General features: G+C 36.3%; 1 protein-coding gene across 1 annotated transcript in view; it reads left to right on the top strand.

Annotated features, from left to right (window-relative positions):
* The window catches only part of PIK3C3 (phosphatidylinositol 3-kinase catalytic subunit type 3), a 144,386-nt gene that overhangs the window by 10,524 nt on the left and 109,632 nt on the right, over positions 1-24,230 (top strand). Inside the window, exon 4 of the mRNA XM_058692240.1 lies at positions 5,182-5,311. Within this exon, the coding sequence (XP_058548223.1) occupies positions 5,182-5,311 (130 nt within the window). The remainder of the gene's footprint in view (positions 1-5,181; positions 5,312-24,230) is intronic.

Genomic DNA, 24,230 nt, shown 5'->3' with positions numbered 1-24,230 from the left:
AATATCCTGCTGCCTCAGTTTCCTCATCTCTAAAATGATATAACAATATTTATCTTATAGAGTAGTTTATGATGATAAATTACTGAAGACACATAATTAACTTAATAAGTGTTCAGTAAATATTAGCTTCAACATTATTTCTGAACTATTCTGTTAGTCTTGAATACTATTATAAAATGTTTTAATATTAGATGGGGAGCATTTTCCTTATTTGCCTTTTTATAATTTCTCTGGATATTCTGTTTGTTAGATAAATTTTTTATTATTTCTTCAAATAAAAAAAGCTCACTGTTATTTTGTTAGGAAGAAATTGTATTGAATTAGATATGTTAATTAAAGGAGAAAATTGACACCTTTGTAATATTGAATTTTGCCATCTAGGGATAGGGTGTGTCAGAAAGCCTTCAACTCATGAACAAAATCTAGATGTAATTTCATTTAGAATACTTTGGTTGCTTAATAATGTGAAGGTATTTTTGTTTGTTGTAATTATTAAAGAGATATTTATTACTGAAATTCATGAAAGAACAAATTTAGACATAGTCTGACACATGACATATAATTTGGTTAAAATAGCATGTTACATTAGAATGGACATGTCACTAAGTCAGTATTGTTCCTTTTCCAGAGTGTCTGTTCCTTTTCGCTGTTCTCTACTAGGGTGGGGTTTACCACACAGTAAAAAAGTGCACAACAGTTTATTACTTTTGCTGTGTAGTTAGTGGTTAAATGTTCTTGAGAAACAACAGATACACCTCTTGGTTTTTCCTCTTGACCTCTTTATAAGTGGTTTCCCTTTTGGAAAATCAGCTGGAGGTTTTGTCATAAAAGCACACCTCTGCATTTAGATGACCTTAGGATATAGTTTCAGGAGACAGTTGGACTAGGCAGTAAGTATGAGACAACCGAAATTTCCACAGAAGTGCAGTAAAATGAACTGCCTAAAGCCAAACAAACTCTTTCTTTCTCAAATTAACATTTGTGACCCAATTTTACTTGACTTTTGGCAAGTTTTTGAAAAGTACACGAAGTCGGTAGTGATCAACCTATGAATAAGGAGCATCTGGTAAGCTCACTAAACAGTCATCTTCCTGTGTTCTCATTAATTTAGTGAGGGTGTCATGGGGCCCAAGATTCGGCATTTTTAGTAAGCAGGATCCCAAGCGATGCTGTGGCCTATGGATCAACATTTTGGGAAACGCTGCATAAACCTTTTTATAATAGTCGACTTGTAGAACTTATGCCAGCAGTTGTTTTCAAAGTTTCTTTCTTTCATCCTGTTGCCCGCTTGATTTGTATTTCTGTGTGAACCCCAGTAAAGGAAGCATTCCTTTGCCTCCCATCCAAACCATGATGGAAATGTGCCTGAAACATAAGTCAGTAGTCTTTGTTGTACTTTAAGAAGTAATTAAACCCCAAATATTTCCATGAAGGTAGTGGTAGCAATAGGTGGGAGTTCAGCTTCAATTCGTTTTCCTGATATTAAGTAAATTAAGACTTTGAATCTTGTTTGTAACTCTTAACTGGACATTAGGTCATGCTGCCCGTCCATGTTCTGAACACATGAGGTGTCAGGTGAAAATAAAACGTGTTGGAGATTGGTACTGACTCTGTGCACCTCCCTCTCTTAGAGCAGGGTTTCTCAAATAGGACTGGTTGACTTATTACTTTCCGAATTCCTGCCTTATCTCTGTACTGAGTATCTCTGTACTTGATTATCTGAATTAGCTCACTTTTAAAACAAAAACAAAAACAAAAACAAAACACATAGCTCCTATGTGGTTGTATGTCAGTTAGCCAAATGATAACATCAGATTTCAATAGAGGTTTCTCTGATACTTTGAACAGTGGGGAAGGAATGAAGAAAAGGTGGATCATCTACTCCTGTTCCCTCTAGGTTGACATTTATCCTGACCTTCACCTCAGAAAAAGGAAGCATAAGAAACTTTATGAAATTGAAATAAGTCCTTTTTCTCTGTGTGTCCTGGGGCCTTTCCTTGAGATGAACTGGGTTGTGCTGCATGTAAGCCCAGGCGTCTCCTGGCACGGTACTAGACTGTGTGCAGCTTTGTGTGTGACTGCTCAGGATGTTCAGGTGTTGTGGCAGGGTACACACCTCCGCTGGTACTGCGGGGTCACAGCTGCTTCTCTGCATGCTGCTGCTGACATTTCGGCAGAGAGAGTGGCATCCATCTTTTGGGTGGCCTCAGCAGGAAGCTGCTGAAGTTGTTTTTTCTTTTTTTTTTTTCCTTCCTACCGTTAAAAATCATGTCACGTGTCACCACGGTTTTTGTGATTTAAGGAAACTGCTTTAGACTGTAGTTTCTTCAGATGCTTCTTGAACCATTACATAACCCCAGTTGCTCCTCACCTTTTCCCCTAAGTAGGGCTGGTATGGACTTAGTTTTTAAGAAGTGGTCTTCAAAGCATGTGATAGTTGTCTTATAATATTGGGAACCTTGTGACTGTCAACTCTTGGTATTTGCTAATGTCTGTTTTGTTTACTTGAGTCTGTGTGAAGCAGTGCTTCTTGGAGAATAGTATAATTAATAATTGAAAGACTCATCTCTTAAGATACAGCTAGAATGACTAATTGTCCTCATTTTGAAAGTTTAGCTGGTGAGATTTCTAAGTAGCTAAAAAACGGATTGATCATTAGATTGAATTGGCAGAGAACCATAAGCAGGCTGCAGATTTCTCGTGCAGATGTTTTTCCACATGTGAATTTGAAAGTCAGGGCAGTGGCTGCGATAGTGGCTTGGCACTGGGAGCTGGAACGTCAGCAGCAGCTGTTGCTGGGGCCTCCGCTGGAGTCCGAAGGAGATCCTGCTATGCTGTGTCTTTTGTCTTGCCTGTTTGGCTTAATTTCCCAAGTGGACATGATGCTCTGAGCATCTTTTGGCTTGCCACCTGGAGGCTGTGTAACTGCAAAGGTTCCATTAGTGTCAAAAGAAAGTAATATGTTCACTTGATCATTTGAGTCACTTGGCATCACCCCTTCCCTCCACGTCCCGTATCCTTAAATCTTCTCTCCAGATTCATCCCAAGGCACCTAAATCATTTAGTAAACTGACTTCCTGCCAAATGTACTTATTTTTGATTTAGTTACATTCAGCCAGTCACAGTATTCACTGGGGGATACAGAGGTAGAGAGAAGGAAGGCAGGCCTTCTGCTGTTTCTCAAGGTACATGTAAGGATATTCATTTAAAGTGGCATTATTGCTTCACTGTACCCAGTTTCTTAGAGACTAAGCAGGTCTGCTTGATATTGAATCTATACCTGATTTGAAAGAAAGTGAACTTTATAAAAGGCTGGCATATGTGCTTTCTTTGTAATATAACTTTTTGATCTTTAATATGGTAGATAAATCTTGAGAATTTTTATTCTTTACAACTAATCAGTGCATTTCTGGGGGGCCTCTAAGGTAAGCTTTTGCATGGTTGCTGGGTGCCACCTGTTTATTGCCAGCCTTAAACACCTTGTAACAAGTATGGTTATACCTTAGTCTTACTGTGCTCATGAGCTTGTAGCTATCATTTATCATTCCATTCTCATTGTTCATGGCATCATTGCTTATATACATTACAGAATCAGTGAAAATCCTCTTTATTATCTGGGAAAAATCTGTGAAGAAATTTTCCATTAGTCAGAACATGATAATAAATGGCTTAAACATTTTATGTAAGCCTTTTATAGTTAAGTATAATGTTTTTAAAGATGGAAAAATGCTGTATCAATATATGTAATGTACTTTATTAAAATTTTTTTAAATGTTTATTAATTTTTGAGAGACAGAGCATGAGTGGGGGAGGGGCAGAGAGAGAGGGAGACACAGAATCTGAAGCAGGCTCCAGGTTCTGAGCTGTCAGCACAGAGCCTGACTCGAGGTTTGAACTCATGAACCATGAGATCATGACCTGAGCCAAAGTCCGACGCTTAACCGACTGAAGCCACCCAGGCACCCCATAATGTATTTTATTTTTAAAAAAGTTATTAAATGTGAGAGTGTACAAAATGCTTTGGACTTGCCTACTCACTTCCAGTCTTATTTTTTTCCATTGCAGTCATCAGCTTGCTCTTTGAGCTTTGGGAGGATGCTCTTTGATAGACTTTATATTGTTTGAAAGGTCTTGTTTAAAAAACAACAACAACAACAGTTAAGAAAAAAGAGAACACACTAACAGAAGGACATCTCTAATCCTTCCATGAAAAAACACTCAGACACTTAATAGTAGCATATTTAAAAAACAGTTGTCTAAATCTCCTTTATGACTTTGCTCAACCTTTACTCTAGGTCTTCTTGGTAGCTTTTGAAGGAAATTTGGCCATCAATAATCATATATATAGTTTTTCACTGTAAAGCAGGATCTCACCATCCTCAGATTGAATTTTGGCTGTATGTTAAATTTCTTGATTCATAGACATGGGATTTTTTTCTTATACGAATCTGCATTTGTATTCTGTTTTAGACCTATCTCTTGTGCAAAAGAAGACAGGAGAGAAATCATGATACCTAGTGAAAGGATGATAATAGCTAACATTTATTGAATACTTCCTGTGTGGCAGGCATGGTTCTAAGTACTTTTTACTTCTACTGATCTATTTAATTTTTCTAACAACTCTGAGATACAGGTACTCTTTATAATCTTATTTTATAGATGAGAAAACTGAGACATAGAGGTTGGGTAATATACCCAAGGTCATGTAGGTAATAGTTGATGGCACTGCTGGGATTCAGATTCCAGCATTTTGACTTCACCTTCTACTGTGCTGAATTGTCACTTAAAGTAGAGAGTTATGTATTCATTTAAATTTGGTTTCAGTTATTATAAATGTGACATTCTTTTATTTGATAGGAATTTGGTCTCTATTATTTCTCAGATCTCCACTGAAATGATGAAGTGTGAGTGTGGTCCATTATGGAACTTTCTATTTCTACTCGACTTGTAGGATTTCTGTAATAGTTCTGTGTGGAGGGGAAAAGAATGGCATGTAAAAAAACAGTGTTAACATGGATTTTAGTTGCTTAGTTAATTGCTTTATAACCCACTGGAGGTTTCAGGCTTGGCAAGACAGACATGCATTTTCCTGTGTGGAATTCTCTCTGTTTTAGGAACCTAAATGTCCTATAATGAACTGCATTAATTTACTTCTACCCTGAACACTATCTTTTCGCCTAGCATGTTTCGCCAAGGGATGCACGACTTGAAAGTCTGGCCTAATGTAGAAGCAGATGGATCAGAACCCACAAAAACTCCTGGCAGAACAAGCAGTACTCTCTCAGAAGATCAGATGAGCCGCCTTGCCAAGGTAAACAAGAAATTTGGATCAGGTGGAAAGCTCTGAATGTGTCTACTATAGTACAAATGACATTATGACTTGTCCGATTATTTTTTAATTTAAATTTAATTTTTTTAAGTTTATTTATTTTGAGAGAGAAAGAGAGAACGAGAGGGATGGAGGGAAAGTAGGGGAGGGGGAGAGAGAGAGGGAAAGAGGATCGCAAGTAGGTTCTGCACTGTCAGCGCAGAGCTGACATGGAGCTCAAACTCAGGAACAATGACCTGAGCTGAAATCAAGAATCTGACTGACTCTTGATTAACTCACTGAGCCACCCAGGTGCCCCTGTTTTAATTTTTAATAAGAATATTATTGAAATAATAATTCACATACCATAAAATTCACCTTTAGAGAATGTATAGTTGAGTTGCTTTTAGTAAATTCACTAAAAGTTGAATATGTAGTCACACTACTATTTAATTTTAGAACATTTTCATCAAATATGTCAACATGCACTGTACCTATTAGTGGTCAATCCCCGTTCCCTCTGCTCTTTGGTTCCTGGCAACTACTGATCTACTTTTTATTTCTGTGGATTTTCCTATTCTGGACGTTTCAAAAAATTGAATTATATAATACGTAGCCCTTTGTGTTTGAATTCTGTCAGATTTGAAACTGTGGAGCTTTTGGTGATATTTTCAAGATAACCACTTTTTTTTGGTGATAGAGTCTTAAAGATGCAGGTGTTACATGCTGCAGATTCTTACATTGCTTTGCTTGGAGGTAAAGATTCCTTGTATTACTAGCCGGTCTAAATGGCTCTCACACCTCCCCTGTCTCTTTTTTTTGTAAGCAGACTGAATTACTACCTTTTAATTTAAAAATTGCTTTATTTATTTATTATTATTTTTAATTTACATCCAAATTAGTTAGCATATAGTGCAACAGTGATTTCAGGAGTAGAGTCCTTAATGCCCCTTACCCATTTAGCCCATCCCCCACCTCCCACAACCCCTCCAGTAACCCTCTGTTTGTTCTCCATATTTAAGAATCTCTTATGTCTTGTCCCCTTCCCTGTTTTTATATTATTTATGCTTCCCTTCCCTTGTGTTCATCTGTTCTGTGTCTTAAAGTCCTCATATGAGTAAAATCATATACTTGTCTTTCTCTGACTAATTCGCTTAGCATAATACCCTGTAGTTCCATGCACACAGTTGCAAATGGCAAGATTTCATTCTTTCTGATTGCCGACTAATACTCCATTGTATATATATACCACATCTTCTTTATCCATTCATCCATCTATGGGCATTTGGGCTCTTTCCATACTTTGGCTATTGTTGATAGTGCTGCTAGAAACATTGGGGTGCACATGCCCCTTCGAAACAGCATACCTGTATCCCTTGGATAAATACCTAATAGTGCAATTGCTGGGTTAGGGTAGTTCTACTTTTAATTTTTTGAGGAACCTTCATACTGTTTTCCAGAGTGGCTGCACCAGTTTGCATTCCCACCAGCAATGCAAAAGAGATCCTCTTTCTCCACATCCTCGCCAGCGTCTGTTGTTGCCTCAGTTGTTAATGTTAGCCATTCTGACAGGTGTGAGGTGGTTTCTCATTGTGGTTTTGATTTGTATTTCCTGGATGATGAGAGTGATTCAATCATTTTTTCATGTGTCGGTTGGCCATCTGGATGTCTTCTTTGGAGAAGCATCTATTCATGTCTTTTGCGTATTTCTTCACTGGATTATTTGTTTTTTGGGTGTTGAGTTTGATAAGTTCTTTATAGATTTTGGATACTAACCCTTTATCTGATATGTCATTTGCAAATATCTTCTCCCATTCCGTCAGTTGTCTTTCCATTTTGCTGTTTGTTTCCTTCGCTGTACAGAAGCTTTTTATTTTGATGAGGTCCCAATAGTTCGTTTTTGCTTTTATTTCCCTTGCCTCTGGAGACGTGTTGAGTAAGAAGTTGCTGTGGCCAAGATCAAAGAGGTTTTTGCCTGCTTTCTCCTCGAGGATTTTGATGGCTTCCTGTTTAATTTAGGTCTTTCATACATTTTGAGTTTATTTTTGCGTATGTAAGAAAGTGGTCCAGGTTCATTCTTCTGCATGTCACTGTCCAGTTTTCCCAGCACCACTGGCTGAAGAGAATGTCTTTATTCCATTGGCTATTCTTTCCTGCTGTGTCAAAGATGAGTTGGCCATACATCTGTCAGTCCATTTCTGGGTTCTCTATTCTGTTTCATTGATCTGTCTGTTTTTGTGCCAAAAAATTGTTTTAATGTAGTGTTTTCATTTAGAAAAAAGGTAGGTTCAATTCTGTGTTTAACTCACAACAATATATCTTATGTGATGAATGTTTGTTCACAAAGCACTATGCTAGATACTGCTTAAAGATCCTTTTACAATTCTTTTATTAAGAGACTCTCTTTTAATTCTTACATGTAAATTTCCTTTGCAATCTTGTTCGTGTGGGTAACTCTTTAGTGTCTGGAGAAAGTTTTCATGCCAAGCATTTTACAGCTTGTCTCAACCTACATATGGAAGAAATATTAATTATCAAGAATAAGTACTTGCATTGGGTTTGCTTTGTTCTTCAACATAAAATTTTCATTGTCAAGTTCATTCTGTGATTTTTATATTGCTCTTTTATGGAAAAGTGATGTATGTCATGGTTTCCTCATAAGCTTTTTAAGCAAATTACTGTGTCAGCTTCCCTCCCCCCATAATTAGAATTTAATTTCTAATTCAGCCACTCATTCTGAGGTTTTGTTTGCATTTTTACATGGGATACAGAAAAGTTCTCAAGCTTTTCATATATCAGCCTTCTTTTTAAGAGTTTATCTTGGTGATGGACTTTATGCTACACTTTGTGACTTTTATAAACCTGGAACAGTTACAGAAATTTTATCAGAATCAGCTCATTTATAGCATGTGGGTCACAGAAAGTTAAATCTCCAATGCAGGAGGAAGGTAGCATGTGTGGAAGAAGTAAAGCTCTTAAAATTTTTTTCTGTTTGTTTTTTGCGAACAGCAATGTGATGCATATTATGGATGAAATTCCAAATTTGAGGGGGTAACAAGGAGAGTCAAGAAATACATCCATTTTGGTTCTCTTTTAAATGAATTATTTATGTTTCTGTCCATATGTTCCTAATTTTTTTTCTCCAATTATTTTTGTTGGAAGATTCAGAAATAATTTTTATAACAGGTGACTATGACATTTTTCAAAAAGCAGTATATGCAACATAGGAATTTGTTTGAACTGGACTTCTCTGGATTTGTAAGGTAGCACGATGTTAAGTATTTCTCATTTTTATATTTTGAATTTTATGGTAGGAAAAAAAGATGTGACTTGATAGTGATCAACTTTTTTTATGATTGAAACAATAACCGCTTAAAGAGTTTTATGGGTTCACATTTATTCTTTTGGTTCTTAGTGCACAGTTGCAACTCTGGAAACGACGACTAAGCATATGCAGAGCAAAATAAGATGTTGGGAAGAAGCTTTCTTAACATGTTTGGTAATTGATAGTAATCATTAACTGTCTAAATTCTTTACATTGAAGAATATGGCAAGTTTGGTCCTACTTTTTTAAGAGATACTAAAATTTTAATGTTGTCTGTATTTCCCAGAGTGGTTAACAGTTTTCAAATAAATTTTTATCCATTAATTTCTAAATCTTTAAAATGGGTGTAAAAATTAATGAGAATAAGCATCTTACAGCCTTTCTGAGGCTATTTGTAAATAAGCTCTTTTCAAAGTTCTTTGCTCCTAATAGAATTGTACTTGTTATTTCTGAGTGGAATGGAAGCTTCAAAACTTGCTATGCTGTGACTTCTTGCTTTAGTGTTACCTCATGTTCCCCAGAGACGAAAGAAAAACTATTAAAACCAGTAATTACTTTTCTTACATGGAAAATACATCATGTTTGTAGCATTGTTGAAAGAACTGTTCCCTCTTTGAAGGAAGCTCTTTCTTTTTCTTGGCACTTTTGGCTAATGTGTTTCATTCTTTTCTGTATAGAAGTTCGTCATGCTGTTTGAGATTTCAAAACCTTTTCAAAGCCTCCTGCTGTGGAGGAAGAACATGTTTTAAAAAATGATGTCTTAGGTTTGATGAAATTGGAAGCTTGGGCACTTGGAAGCACTTTTCAGTGGGAAGAGCACTGTGGTATGAGTCCGAGACTTGGCCATCCCACTGACTCACAGAAAATTTGAGCCCGTAAAATCAGAAGTTTAGAATGGATGATTTCTGTGTAGGTCCTGTGTAGCAGCTATTCATACTCTGTTATTCTAAGAATACTGAAATAGCAAATGATCAGGATTGTTTATCTAACTGGATTTTACAGTTATCACCTTAGTAGAGAATAAACATGTGATCATCTATTTGCAGTTGTGAATGAGCTGTGTTCATGTCATTCCTTCTGTGATCTGTATGCCAAAAGTATTATTCCGACCTGCCTATTATGCATGATATGGCTGTGCTCTTAGATTTTATTTTTGTTGTTGTTGTTTGATTTGTACCTGTTTCTTTAGTTACACCTTTTTCAGGCTGGCTTCCTGAGTCTGTGTCTCTTGTCTCATACCAGAGACAGTATACTTTGGTATTTGTTATACCTGAACTTAAAATTATACTTCCATATTTCTTTTGCTCTGAAAATTGTGCCACAGTAGCTCTCTTTCCCCCTTATTCTCCTGCCCCTCTCATTTTTCTGGTTCCACATTAAAAAGTTTGTTCTGTTAGATTGGCATTCTCTTCCACAAAACACTTTGAAGTTGTCTTTGGTACAGTACATTTTTAAGAACTGGGAAAAAATGTGTATGATTGTGTTTCCATTTGTATACAGTAAGAACAGATTTTAGATATAATACTCAAATTTCTCACACTACCATTTTAAGAAAATAAATAAGTATTCCAGTAGAAGAGACTTAAATGGTTAGAACTGAATGGTTTATTTCTTGTACTTTGATTTTCCAGCCAGTGAATTTACCATGATTGTTTCTAATTGTTGAGAAGGCAGTTGGACTCAGAGTAGATAGGTGCACATAAATCTTAATAATAGCAAAGCATAGTTACCATGCATTGTACCCATGAGCCAAAATAAATAGCACAGAGACAGTTTTCAAAATGCAGTGTAAGAAAGTCTATTCGGTTATAGAAGTGCTTCAGTGTTGGCTGCCTGGGGATAATGGGACAAGAGGACTGTGAAATGAAGATGAACTACTTAAATGACTTGTGAAAAGATGGTGTTCGATAATTATTAAGCAAAGAACCTCAAACTCCAGCTGGACTAAATATTTTTATTCTCACTTATTGCTTGCTTAACTATGAAGTTTGTATTATAACTGCAATATGAATAACTGAAGTTTAAAAGCCTGATTTTTAGGTTGAATATTTTTAAAAGTCAAACCCTTTCAGAGGGAGTTTAGTGGAATTAACCTCTCTAATGGTTTTACATCATTTTGTGAACATGCCTAGTTTTCCTTTGAGGAAATGCTTGTGAGAAAAGGAAACAAATTGGAAGTCTTCAGTTTGGTTCTTCTTTTTTAAAAGTTGGATTTCTTAGACTCAGCAGGGAATAGGGAGAAATGAATGCATTAAAATATACTCCTCTCCCATCCATTTCTTCCTAATTATCTTTTCTACCCCAGCTCTACATTTTCCTATTTAATATTTACAAGTATAGTATCTTTCTGTTTGAATTGATTTGTAAAAATAATCAAAGGCCAGACTTCTGGAGCATTTATTCTACTTTCATTGTCCATGACCCAGCCTTTTAATGATTGTGGGCCTTACTTGAGCAAATTTGCCCATTGTTCCCATCTGCTGCGTTTTTCAGCTTGTCATATTGTAAGAGTTTTATGACTAGGATGCATATCCACCTGGGGTTTTGGATGTGACTACCAAGCTTCAGTGTTTGATTTATATTTGAATCCATGTCTTTAGACATGAAAGGTTAGTGCAAAAGCATGCCTCTCCACTGTCTCCTTTTCATTTTAGCAGCTCTGCTTGATGCCTTTGGAATGTGCTTTAGTTTCTGTCAATTTGATTAAGAGGAGGCAAAGAGAAAGTAACCCACTAGATGAAAAATGCTTTGTGGTCTGTGTGACACAGATAGGTTGGGGAAAGTTGAGTGTATAGGTGAGCATTGTGACAGTGAAGTTGTGGTAAAGTGAGGTGATGTTTCAGGCTGACCCTAACATTGTCTGCACGGAGTCATTCTGGGTCCAGGGTCCAGACTTCAGGTCTATAGCAGTAGGATCTGGATATTTTTAGTTCATTCAGGAGCAGTTAGTGTCTTGAGAATAGGCTCATGCCAATCAATTTAAAGAGTTATAATCTAGAGCTGTACTGTCTAAAATAATAGCCATAATTCACAACTAGCAATTTAAGTGAATAAAAATTAAATAAGATTAAAAATTCAGTTGTTCTGTTACCATAATCACGTATCTAAGTGTTCAATTGCCACATGTGGCCAGCAGCTATTGAACAGTGCAGATATGGAATATTTCCATTATTGCCAAATGGTCTGTTGGATAGCACTGGTCTAGAGTGCCAATTTACTAATTTGTAACGGGCTGGTAACCATATTATTATCTTTCTGGTAACCATGTAACTTGTATCTGCTACCCAGGACACCATTTTTTAAGGTACCTTGGAAATTAAATTAGTCTTCAGGAGATTGTTGATTTCTTAGTGAGCCATAAAGGAACTAAGCCTGAAGGAGCTAGAAAGTTCTGTAAGTCATTTCAGTTTAGGGAAATCTTAAAAGGACTTTCTCTCTCGACATTAACTTTTTAGTTGCAGCATTACTTGAATATGCTGTCTACACTACGTCTTTTGAGTAAACGTTCACACATTATCATGGTTACAAAATAATCTTTTAAAATTAAGACCAAGGTAACAACTTTTCTGCTGACATAATTTCGTGAAGTGGGATTGAGGCTATTTATTTTAGATTATTTTATAGTACTCTTTGACCTGCTGAAACATTTGCCCTTAAAAGAAAATATTTTACATTGAATGCATTACATTGCATGGGTACTAGTCTAGAGGCTTTAATTAGAGGAGCTCACTGAGATTTTTATTTCAAGTATATGGAAAAGTCCTCTTTTTTAAAAATGTTTTTATAAAACTAAATTTATTCAATGTAAGGGACTTTATTCTAAGATTGTGTTCTTTCTGTGCTTTTGAGTATTAAAATGACCCTCATTTGACAGTAGCATTTAAAAAATGACTATGCTTGGCAAAATAAGATTTGGGAACATCTATAACTGTAAAAGAATTTAGTTGACATGCTATATTATATTGGTTTCAGGTGTACAACATGGTGATTTGGCGTTTATATACTTTGTGAAATGCTCACCACGATAAGTGTAGTTACCATCTGTCACTATATAGTTATTGTAGCATTATCTGTCTCTATCTCCATCACCATCACCTGCTGTACTGAAGGCACACTGCTGTATGTTGGAGACAAAAAAAAAAAAGTTATTGGGTTGATGCTGTCATTATTCATTGTGCCATTATGAGTAATAATAACTAATAATGATAATCAGCTTGCATGTATAAAATGTTTAATGTCTATAAAGCCCTTTAGCATAGATTGAGAACTAAAATGGAGAAGTGGTAAAAATCATGGCTTTGGAGACTGTTTTTCATTCAGATTTCAGTTGTCTTTTGTTTAGTTGTGATCTTAGGTTAACTACTTAACTTTGTCTAAGCCATGAAATCCTCATCTGCACAATAGAAATAATACTTACATCTACTTTCTTCAGTTATTGTGAAGACTAAATCTAAATGAGATAAAATAATTAAGGATTTAGCATATTGCCAGGCATCACTGAGCATTAATAAATATTAGCTGTTGTTATTACTTTATCTTATGTGCCCTCATTTGATTCTAATGAGTGTAATGATTAGACACTGTACATATTAGAAAATGTACCAGACATTGTTTTTAAACTAATGAAAAGATGGAAGCTTAGAGAAGTTAAGTGATTTGCTTTAAGGTGTCGCGTTAGTAAGTTGCATCTGGACCTAAAATCAGGTCTTTAAATTCTTCATGTAAATGTGTTTCCAAAGGTAATTATCTTGCTTTCTTAAGATTTAAAACTTGTGAAGGATTTTTTTTTTGTATGGAGAATATGTTTTTCTTATCAGGAAGATTAGAATTGAAAATAGAAGAGACAGAGGGAGTAAGAAACTGTATATATCTGGAGGTACTCACTCAGGTATGGCATAAAAAAAGATGGTGCCCAGGAACTTAGTAAACAGTGACTTGCCTGTGGTCAGTACCTATGGCAAATGTGTGCCATGAAGGAACTAGAGTTATAAATGAGACTCGTGACTTCAGTTGTTACCAATGCATAAGTTAAAGGTAGTAAGTAACAGTCACTCTTAAGATTTCTTTCACCCATAGACCTCAAACAGCTAAGGCTTAAGCGGAAAGGAAACACGATAGTGAAGAGGATAAGTGTTGTTCAAAGAAACAATATGGTAGGAACTTCAGGGTGCAGATGCATGTGAGAATCCTTTGCTAAAGATAAAAGAAGGAAACAGATGCTGATAAAATTATGAAAACATTTCAGACCTGTGGAGAGGAAGGTGCTGATAGTTTCTTTGTGTGATCACAAAAAATGATACAGCTAGAAAGTTATTACTGGTAATGAAGTCTCATTTGTGCAGCCCAGGCTTTTGTCAAAGTATTGCTTGATCACTGGGTAATTTTTTAGAAGATTAAGGAAAAAAGGTGTGGCTTCTCTAGCATTAAGTTATTATCAATATGAAGGAACCAGTTGGTGAAAGGGGAATAATAGGAAGTTTGGAAGAAACTAAGGATGTCTCAGTATACCTTGAGATTGCAGTTATAGCCAAGGAATGGGATATTGGATCAAGAGTGGGGTTAAGAAAACAATTTCAACTAGAATGGAGAAAGGCAAGACATTCTGGCGATTTGAGAATCTAAAAAGGAAGACAGCCCCAGAGAATCAGTGATTCTCAAGAGGTGATTTGGGCTGAGCATAAGAAGGATTTATGACAGGAATTGTTTTGAAGAAAAAGTCCCTAAAGATAACAATATTTATATTTAAAAAATATTTTAAATGTATTTAAATAAATATGTATTTAAAATATATTTTAATAAATATATAAATAAATTTTATTTTAATACATTAATAAAATAAATTTAATAAATAAATATTAAAATATATTTAAATAAATATATAAATAAAAATATATTTAAATAAATATATATTTAAAATATATTTTAAATATGAATATTGTTTTGTTTTGAAGGCACTAAAAGCACATGAAGAAGTAGGTCTATGTGAGACAACCTAATTGAATTAGTTGAGTTTTATCTTCTTCATCAAAATGTTCTTTAGCCTAAGGGAGTTAACCAAGTAAGTTAAGTGGTAATTGAACCCTAGGAGTGGTGAGAAGAGGTAGTAGAAGGCACTCACAGACTGTAGATTAATTCAGTTTCCCCAGCCCTGCCAGGTTAAATGCCTGGGTTTTAAAATTACGCATGTGTACAGTTATGTTTTTAATTTTTATTTTAAAACAATTCAAATAAAAATAATACTGTAATGGACACCCATGTATTCATTGTTAAGATTGAACATTCAACATTTGCCTTGTATCACAGTGTTTTAAAAAAGGACGAAAAAAACCACAGATACTTGTTAAAACTTCCCTCATTTTTTTTGTTTGTAATTGCTTTTGTAAACTTAATGCTGTTTTTGAAATTTATCCATGTCAATATATGTAGCTTGAGTTCTTTCATTTAAACTGCTGTGTAGTATTCCATTGGATGAATAAATCAGTTTATTTGTTCTCCCAACAATTTCAGCTTTTTGTATTATTAATAGGGCTAAAGTGAATGTCACTTATTGCCCACAAGTGATTTCTTTAGTATAGAAATCTAGGAGTGAAGTTGTTGGATTTCAAAGATTAACATCCATACATTTTCTGTTCCATTTATTTCTAAATTTCAGGTAGTTTTTGTTGCTATTGTATATATTTTCTAAGGAGTGTATTTTTAGATTGGTAAAAAGGAATTTGGAATAACATTGATTCCTGTTTATTGACCTTATGTTCAGCAACAATTCTGAACTCATTGTTTCTAATAGTTTGTCTGATAGTTCTTTTGACTTTTCTATGTGATAATCATCTTAAAAAGTTTTAATTTCTTTCATTTATGTTTTTCTTGTATGGCTGGTACATGAAGCTCTGGTATAGTGCCTAACAGAAACAGTAGTAGAGGCATCCTTGTGTTCCTTCCTGACTTTAGTGAAAATGCTTCTTACATTTAACCATTTGATAAGATGTTGGTTACCACTTCCTCGTATATTTTTTAAAAATCAGGTTAAGAAGGTCCTCTTTTATATTACCAAAGCTTTATGCGATGCATGTGTTGAAACTTACCAAAAAATTTTTGGGATCCTTTTACCGAATGTTTTTTACAAAGCAGTTAGTGTAGAAGGCCTGAGGGCTGCTATTTTTATGAGGTCCTGCCTGCAATGTTGGCCCTTGGCTGATGTTCGAGAACTTGGCTTCTGAAACATTACCTAGCTGGTATAGATGTATAACTGTGCCTAGGCTGTCTGTACATTGTGATTGATGGTGAACACCTGCCTTCTTCCTAGGAGTCTAGAACTTTGGTAGGTGATAGCAGAGAATGCCTGTGTGACTAGCCCTCTATAAAAACTTCTAATCTCAGTCTCAATGGGCTTTCTTAGGCTGCATTTTCCTTGCTAGAGAAAGAAGCATACCCAAGTATGTTTCTTTTTGGGCAGGGGAAGGAAGGTATAGGAAGCCTGTGTATGGACTTTTCCAGACTCTGACTTTTCTGTTTCCCTTACTGAACCATCTAGCTGTATATTCTTACTGTGTTGCTATAATAAATCTTAGCTGTGATTACAACTGCCTCTGAGTCCTGTGAATTTGTCTACTGATTTTGGGGACCCTTGATAACACTCAATAATGTAATGGATTACACTAATAGGTATTCTGTGTTAAACTGTTCTTGCATTCTTAGAATAAATCCTGTTTCATCATGATACGGTTTTTTTTTTTAATTCCTTGATTCATTTTGCTAATTTTATGCTGAAGTTTTGCATCTATATTTATAAGTAAGAATTGCCTATAACTTTCCTTTCTTTGACTTTATTGCTCTAATTTTACTATCATGGTCATACTGATTTTAGCACGTTTTGTGGATCCAGATTATGAAACCACTTGAGTTTGAAAAAGGGGAATAAAGGGGGAAGAATCACTCTATCTAATATTAAGGCATACATATGTTTGTGATAAATAATGTATTATTCTTTTTTTGTGTGATTTCTTGATTTATGTTTAATGTTTTTATATTATTGTTATATTTTGAAATAGTTGTTTAATTTTAAATAACATATTACCTGAATTTCAGACAGATGTATTCCAGTTTGCTATGACTATTGATTTTAGCTTTCATTGGATTGTAATTGTAGATTGGAAACTCATCTCTTACGAGACTTACCTTTCTAAGTTGTTATACCTATTTTACTGTTACTTCATATGTTTTAGCTGTTTGTTGTGGGAGGATTTTCAGTTTTTCTTAGTCTTCACATTATTGAAATTGGAACTCCAAACCAATGTTACTTGCTTATCTGCTGTTACCATTAGACGAATGTAGAGAACAGAAGAGCTATTTTGGAAAACTGAGATTGGCAAATGTTTTGGGTTTTAGAAATACGATTTAAGAAAGGAGTTTGTGATAGGCTGGACATCATTTCTTGTTACAGATTTGAGGACAGATTATCAAATTGATGATTTAAATGTGTACTTGCATAATGGTATTCTCTGGTTAGATTTTAGAGACATGAGAAACATGGAATTATCCATGGAGATGGTTTGAAAAATGAAGGCATTGCCTTTTATTTTATGCTTTTAAAATTAATAGAACTATCAAAACTGATGGAAGATTTAAATAGTAATGAGATACATTATAACTAGGTAGGAAGACTGGCAGTCAAAACCCGTGATTTATAGCTCTCACAGTTCATTGCATAACCAGCTATTTCTGCATTTGTAGATGTTTTTCATTGCTAAAAAGTGGTCATTTGGACTCCATTCTCTCTGTTTTTATAGGAATCATAAAAATGCCCTTATTATTGTGATTGTTATCATCATCATCACAATGAAAAACAAACAATTGAAACTTGACCACATAGTAATGAATACGGTAGGAGTATTGTCATGCTCTCAAAAAAAATGAGAACCCCATTTATGTATTTTGTCTATAATAATGTACTTTAGGGGCAACTGGGTGGCTCAGTCGGTTAAGCATCTGACTTTGGCTCCGGTCATGATCCCAGGGTTCGCAGTTCGAGCCCCGCTTCTGGCTCTGTGCTGACAGCTCAGAGCCTGGGGCTTGCTTCAGATTCTGTGGGGGAAGGGCAGGGAAATTTCTGTCTCTGCCTCTTTCAAAAATAAATAAACATTAAAAAAATTATAATGATGTACTTTAGTGACAAGAAACCAGCAAAGCCAAAAAACTCCTATTTTTATTATTTTTTTTATTTATTTTATTTATTTATTTATTTATTTTTTTTATTTTTTAATATATGAAATTTACTGTCAAATTGGTTTCCATACAACACCCAGTGCTCATCCCAAAAGGTGCCCTCCTCAATACCCATCACCCACCCTGCCCTCCCTCCCACCCCCCATCAACCCTCAGTTTGTTCTCAGTTTTTAACAGTCTCTTATGCTTTGGCTCTCTCCCACTCTAACCTCTTTTTTTTTTTTTTTTTTCCCTTCCCCTCCCCCATGGGTTTCTGTTACGTTTCTCAGGATCCACATAAGAAAACTCCTATTTTTAAATGTTTACATTTTGGGGGAAGGAAAACAGTGGTCAGAAGTGTTAATGGAAAAATTTCTTACTTTAAAAATGAAAAAACAGAATCCTGCTATAAAATTTCAGTTAGGCAGAAGCATCTCACTTTGGCTTATTTCCTTCCTTAGATCTTTTGTAAATGACAGTAATAAACAACAGAATTATGATGACAGCTGCTGAAATTACTCAAGGCTATGAAACATTTTCAGTGGCACCACTGACATCATCAAAAATACCTCTTAAGTACAGGTTTTTATATAAATAATATGTGTAACTTTTATAAACATACCTTATATGATTTGATTCTGTGTTGCTGTTCTTTTTTGTCATAAAAGAAAGATTTGGGAATCTCTTCTAAATTTGGTAGATGGTATATATGGTAGAATCTAATGCTATATGGTAGAATCTTCTTTATCAATCACTTTGGTTTGCTTACTGTTGTCTGAGACTGTCAAAGCTTTTAGATTTGTCTTGAAAGCAAGGGTAGCAAGTAGACTAAATTAGTTTTTGTCAGTGTAAGATTGAGCCCTAAAAGAATATTGATTGATGTTCTATAAATCTGTTGTCTGTCTTTACAGCGATAGTTGCTGCCAGAAAAATAGGAAGTAACATGCTTTTAAGAGTAGATTAATCTCTGAGAAATTTAACCAAATGAAACTTTTATGATGCAAAAGCTACTCTTCCTAAATAAGATTTACATGTAAAATTTCAAAGTAAAATTGAAGATTTGTAGCTAAGATTTCGTTAATCAGGAAGATAGAAGAAACTTTTTTGCTTCCTAAGAAAAAATACATAAGTGTGTGTGCTGAGTCTCTAACACACATACACAGCTGCTTTTTTAATCTCAGTAGTTCACATGAATTCATATATACAACTGTATTTGGTCTTGAATTATAAATTACTATATGGTTTGTATTTGATTTGATACAGGTAGGACGCATCGTCTTATGTTTATGGAAGAATTGTATGTTTTAACAATAGAAATTTATGAGCTGTGGTGCATCATGTGAATGCATTAGCTGGCCTATAATGGTATTCTGTTCAATGAATATTTATTAATTTAGCTCAGTTCCAATCTAGGCTCAGGGAATTGTTAGAGTTGAAAGAGTTATATTTTGGCCTTTACACTGAGGGAATTTAGAGGAAGAAGATACAAGATAGTGGAATTAAACACCATTTATATGATCATGGAGGAGAAAAATAGTCTTGTATCTGGTAGTAGCAAGCACTTTTATTGGTCAGTATTCTCATAACTGTTTCAAGACAGAAATTTTGATCTTTTCACATAGGTTCTGTGAATCTGAAAGTTTTCTGTGTAGTGATGGAGCAGAGTAGGTTTTTTCGTTTGTTTAATATTCCAGTGGCAGGGGAAAAAACACAACTTCACCATTTTTTCCCCCTTATATCCCCTAGAGAGCATATGTGTATCTGGCCCAGGCATTATCTATCATATATCTCCTGTTTTTTGGGGGGTGGGAAATTCATTTATTTCTAAGAGTCCTCGTAAAGTTTCTTGACATGAGTAAGGTTTGATACATAAAACCTATAAATTTCTCTATATAGGGGTTTTTAGTAAACTATATATTGAAAAATAGTAGTTTTTTAATTTACTCAGTTCTTTACTTGGACCTAGTTGAAAGGCTTTTGGAAGAAGTAATTTGAGAGAGAACAATTATGTTAATGCCTGGTTTCTATTTTAGGTGATCAAATTAAATTATTCTGCTAGGTCTTTAAAAAAAATTTTTTTAATGTTTATTTATTTTTTATTTTTTATTTTTTTAAACGTTTATTTATTTTTGAGACAGGGAGAGACAGCATGAACGGGGGAGGGTCAGAGAGAGAGGGAGACACAGAATCTGAAACAGGCTCCAGGCTCTGAGCTGTCAGCACAGAGCCCAACGCGGGACTCGAACCCCCGGAATGCGAGATCGTAACCTGAGCTGAAGTCGGACGCTTAACCGACTGAGCCACCCAGGCGCCCCAATGTTTATTTATTTTTTGAGAGAGAGAGAGATACAGAGCACAAGCAGGGGAGGGGCAGAGAGAGAAGGAGACACAGAATCTGAAGCAGGCTCCAGGCTCTGAGCTGTCAGCACAGAGTCTGATGCAGGGCTTGAACTCACGAACAGTGAGATCATGACCTGAGCTGAAGTCAGACGCTTACCAACTGAGCCACCCAGGCACCCCTGTGATTTTTCATAAATTGGGGTCATAATGTCTGTGTGTTTAATTGAGTCCCATTCTTGCACTTAATGTGTTTTTTAAAAATTGTTCCAGGTCATTTAAGAGACTTCTACCACATGATTTTTTTTTTTTTTAAGTTTATTTATTTTGAGAATGAGAGCCTGTGCAGAGGAGGGGCAGAGAGAGAGAGGGAGAGAGAGAATACCAAGCAGGCTCCACACTGTCAGCAGAGAGTCCAGTATGGGGCTTGAATTCAACGAACTGTGAGATCATTACCTGTGCTGACAATTAAGAGTCAGAGGTTCAATCGACTGAGCCACCCAGGTGCCCTTCTACAACATGATTTAAAAAAAAATTTTTTTTAAAGTTATATAGTTATTTTGAGAGAGAGAGAGTGCATGCAGGAGGGGCAGAGAGAGAGAGAGGGAGAGAGAGAATCCCAAGCAGGCTCCACACTGTCCACGCAGATCCTGATGTGGGGCCTGAATTCAAGAACCACAAGATCATTATCTGAGTGAAAACAAGAGTCGGATGCTTAACCGATTGGACTACTCAGGCACCCCTCTAATGAAGTTTGGGGTGATGGTGGGGTTCGTGGTGTCCAGAGCCAATGACCAAGAAAATTCTTGAAGATGTCTTTCGTGAAAAAAGGTGATTTTATTAAACCATGGGGATAGCACCCATTGGCAGGAAGAGCGACACTGTAGGTGTGGTGGGGGGGAGGGCGGGTTTGTGGGGGTGGTGGTGACCATTTTATGGTGTTAGGGGAGAGGGGGTTTCCAAAGAGACTTTGACATGCTAAAGACTTACTGGAGGCCTAACTGTGGTCAAGCTAAGGTGGTTTTTCCCTCTAGCAAAGCATTAACATTGAGACAGTAGGGAGTTCCTGGACTTTAGGCTATGTGGATGGGATTGCCTTTTTCTGGTAACCTGATGGAGACTCTTATGAGTTTAACCATTTGTTTTTTTGTCCTTTCCCATTTTTGGGTAGCCATGAATGTCCAAGAAATATCATACTGTCCCACCTGGGAGGGAAGGTGCTGTTAGCCTGCACCTTGCCCTCAGCTTGCCCCATGCTCCCTCATCACCTCTGCAACATGATTTTTAAAGACTACAGGAATTTGCATGCTGTGGATGGATATGCCATAATGAATTTCAGCAGTCCTCTATGGTTGAATATTCAAAATGTTTGTGAATCTGTGCTGTTGTAAAGCCATTATCCACTTTAAATTTTCTGTTGGCTTGAAAATAAAAAAGGAGGATTGTTCTGAGTCATTTTTAGATTGCTAATTTGATTTGCTCATATACTATATTTCCATGTTATCAGACATAGTCATAAGGTATATGTGGGTGCTTAAAATCAGGATTAAAGTTTGGTGTACATCTTTGAATTCTTTTATTTTATCAGTTATATTCTGTCTTAGGTGTTCATCTTGTTTTCCAGCTACATACTAAACTCTTTATGCAATCATGTCATCTCTAATGTTGCAGGATTTTTTACCTCAGCACCCAGGTTGTATTGTCTCTCCACTTCGAAGAATGAAGAGATGGACACACAATAAAATTAGCTGCATGCAAAAGTTTATTAAAGTATGAGATCAGAAAGGAGGAATAGTATGAACCTCTCTTTACAGAGAGGGGGCATCTGAAAATGAATGCCTGAGACTATAGGCAAGGGACTTTGTATTTGTTCCAAACACTCGGAGCCCAGGAAGAGACCAGCTACAAGCACTCGGGAATCAGAAAAGACTGTTTATTTCGCACCTGTGCTGGCCAGTGGGGTCACTTCCAAGGGCTGAGCCTCCATTTTGGGTTTTACTAATCTTTTATACATATGTGCTTCCAGGTTGGGTGGGACTAGTATAGTCAAGCTTCTGGTTCCTGGCTGCTCACTGATGCAAGAGGCAAGCAAGATTGCAGAAGCCAGTAGCATGCAAGGGGAGTATCTGGCCTCAGACATCTTGCTGGCTCTTCTTACTTGCTTTTACCCGCTTTCCTTCTCATGTTTTATAAGGTTTTTGTTGGCCTCTTTCCTTTCCCCTTGTTCCTTCTCAGACTCTATCCTTATTGGCTTGGTAACTCTAAATGCCTAGTCATTCCTTTTTAATTGGGTTTTTGTTGTATGAGGGGTGGTCTGTGGCCATACTGTTCCTTGTGGGTCATTTATGGTCTACTTATTTTTAGTCAGGTCTTTTGTCATAGAGAAGCCTGAGGTGGGGAGGAAGAGGGGGGCAAAGGGGAGGGGTAAGTGGTGTCTGTCACATTCTCAGGAGGAACTTTATGTCTGAGGGATTTTGCTGTAGATCCAAAGCTCCCAGCATTGTTTTAAAACGTGTGTTTTTCCCCCACCCAGGGACCTCAGGTCCTAACCTTTCCCTCTCTGCCTATTTTATCCTATCTTTGCCTATCATATTAATAAATAAAAGTAATCCCCTTTCATGGCACTTGTGAACTTAGGTCATGTATCTGATATTGTTTGATAAATACATGTTGATTGATGTCTTTTGTAAAGATAAAGTAGGTGTATGAATATGGAAGAAATTGGCCAAGGAATATTTGTAAAGCAGAAATCCTTTCTCTCCATTTTCCTTGTGAGTCTCTTCCTCCTCCTCCTCCTCACAGATTCCTGGGCGGACTTGAAATAAACATTGCTTTTTAGTCCTTATTCTTTCCTTTCCCTCTTTAGGCTTTAAGTGTAGTATCTACTATAAGGAAAAATCTAGATATTGATGAACCTCAAGAAAGCAGATTCCCAGTAAGTGTCTTATGTATATATAGATCTTTCTACCCTCCACCTTAAAGATAACTTGATTTATTTAATTAAATGTTCACTGAGGACTACCTTCCTCCTGTTTCTTTAATGCCTGAGCATATCAAGCTTATTTTGATGCTAACAGCCATTTCCTCTGCCCTGGAGGTTTCATTCTTTTTGTTTGGCTGATTCCTTTATGTTTCAAGTGCCTGCTTAAATGTTAGGTGCTTGAGAAGCCTTCTTAAGACTACCTATTATTTTGTGTCACAGCACCCTGTTCAGTACTTTTACATCAGTGTGTCAATTTGTTGATACACATATAGACATTTACCATATGATTGACTCACCCCTTCCTACCCTTAAGTTCTATGAGGGCAGGAACTTGCTTCTGTTGTTCAATATTCTGTGCTTCCCTCCAGAGCAGAGGACCTAATGGAAGTTTGTAACTTACAATAGCAATCAAGTACTATATATTTATGTTGAGAGTATATAAATGTTATGCCCAGAATTCGTGATCCCCAAAAACCACCAGGGATCCGAGTCTGATGCAAAAGCAAAAGAGCCTTTATTGGAGCTAGCTCGAGCTCAATCCCCTACCTGCACCGACACAGCGGTGAGATACCGGGGAGAGAGAGCGCGAGTTTCAAAAGCACAAAGGTTTTATTGGGGTCTAGGGGCAGTTGGTGAGGTAATGGCTGTGGCCTCAGCAGATTGGCTGGGGAAGGGTCAGAGTCCTGTAACGCAGGTCGCCGGGTGTGTTTTGATCTGGAAGTTTGAAGGGGTGAGTGGGAGGTTACTCAAGGGGAGGAGGCGTGGTCAAGGTGAAGGACACAAACAAGATGGAGTCGGCAGGCATAGGCCCGCCCTTTCAATAAATACTACGGAAAAGTGACCCGATGGCATGAATCATTCTTCTCTTCAGTTTCCTTTTGAGTGTTACCCCTTTCCCTGATACCGTGTTTCCCATCCACTCCCCACAAGTCTGAAGCAGAATTCTGAAGTATACAAACATTTGTTTTCCATCTATCACCCTTTTACATTAGAAGGCTTTTCAACAGATATATTCATTGAGTAAGTGCTAGGTTCTATCAACCCTCATAGTTTTAGTACTCAGGAAGCTTATAGTC

The sequence above is a fragment of the Neofelis nebulosa genome, chromosome 11 (genome assembly GCF_028018385.1).
Source record: "Neofelis nebulosa isolate mNeoNeb1 chromosome 11, mNeoNeb1.pri, whole genome shotgun sequence".
NCBI lineage: Eukaryota > Metazoa > Chordata > Mammalia > Carnivora > Felidae > Neofelis > Neofelis nebulosa.
This window is presented reverse-complemented; position numbering and strand designations above follow the sequence as displayed.